The sequence below is a fragment of the Trypanosoma cruzi genome, genomic scaffold (genome assembly GCF_000209065.1).
Source record: "Trypanosoma cruzi strain CL Brener 1047053516711 genomic scaffold, whole genome shotgun sequence".
NCBI lineage: Eukaryota > Euglenozoa > Kinetoplastea > Trypanosomatida > Trypanosomatidae > Trypanosoma > Trypanosoma cruzi.
Window position 1 is genome coordinate 101,512 of NW_001849563.1, and position 1,359 is coordinate 102,870.

The 1,359-nt window shown below is 51.4% G+C and overlaps 1 protein-coding gene across 1 annotated transcript, besides 1 other annotated feature; it reads right to left on the reverse strand.

Moving 5' to 3' along the window:
* On the reverse strand, positions 1 to 1,359 carry Tc00.1047053468941.9 (ATP-dependent DEAD/H RNA helicase, putative; the record flags this gene model as incomplete). Its single annotated transcript, XM_797181.1, has 1 exon — positions 1 to 1,359. A coding segment is annotated over one exon (1,359 nt), but the record flags the coding sequence as incomplete, so codon positions are not given.
* Positions 1 to 1,359: a sequence feature (heterozygous, Esmeraldo-like haplotype).

The window sequence follows — 1,359 nt, forward strand, 5'->3', positions numbered from 1 at the left end:
CATGCTGCTTGTCTGAGCCGTTTGATACGTCGCATGGTAATCCCCAGGAATACCAGGTGGCCCAAATAATCGAGGCCGCGACGTCCTGCACGACCCATCATTTGACGAAATTGCGTGGGGTTAAGAAGAATATGGTCTCCCGCCAGGACAACAGAGCGGCAGGGACTGTGAATACCCAGCGCCAGGGTTTCTGTGGAGAAAATAACACCACAGTGACGTCCTCGGAAGAGACGCTCCACATGTGCCCGGAGTTTACCCTTTACACCGGCATGATGCATACCAATACCGCGTTGTAGGGCACGAAGGAGGAGATCTTCCCCTTCCTTCTCACAGTCTTCCATAAGTGAGTCCACGACTTCAGGCTCCACCGTGCACTTGTCGCCGATAAATGTGAACTCGGGTAATACATCGGGGACAACAAATAATTCATCCTCGCCTTCACCATCACTCATATCGCGATCCGCCACTTCCACGTCGCCATCATCTCCAGTCGTTAGACGCTTCTGTTTGAGCGTCGACTCACGCTGCTTTCTTCGTGCTTCCTGAGCAGCGGCGGCGCGCTCTATGCGGGCTTTGTATAGCGCAAACTCGTTTGTCTTTCGGTAGCGTGACTCGGCCTCTTCAAGTTGCTCCACAACGTATTTTACAAGGTCGCCACAGTCTTCCGATTCAAAGCTGAAAACTATTGTGGGACCCATATCCCGCGCTATGAGTTCACGCAAGACATTTAAGATGTGCTCCCGGATGAACTGCCGCGATCCCGGAAAGGAGACGGAGCCCACGGTCTCCTTTTCCTGCTCCTCTTCCTGGGCCCCGCCTTGTTCCTCGGACTTTTGCTCCATGGACTCCTCCTGATTCGGTTCGTTTTCCTGTTCTTTTTGTTGTAGTAGTTGTAGCTGTTGTTGTCGTAGCAGCATGCGCTTCTTCTTTTCCATTCCATCGGCCGCGTGGCGCTCAAGTAACGCCTCATCTTCGTTCAGTTTTTGGGCAAAGGTGCGCAGAATACTCTCCACCACCATATTCATGCTTGCACTAAAGTCATCCAAATCCTCCTCCACGAGGTTCTCCGGAAGTTCGCAGCCTTCATGGCCCAAGTAAGCCCAGTATGCAAAAGCATTTTTCACCTCGGCTTCGTACTGCCGTGCACGTTCCTGTGTAATGTACGTCTCTGCCTCGAAATATTTACTTGGTTCAATTAACACCAATTGAGCTCGCAGGGTTTTTGCCAACTGCAATGAAGAATAATTGGGCCAGACAACCTCATTGAATTTTGAATGCATCTTCTCAAAGAGAGACACGACTTCGCTTGGCACAAGTGAGATGTCTGGGGGAAATCCACGTGAAGCTGATCTGCCGGAG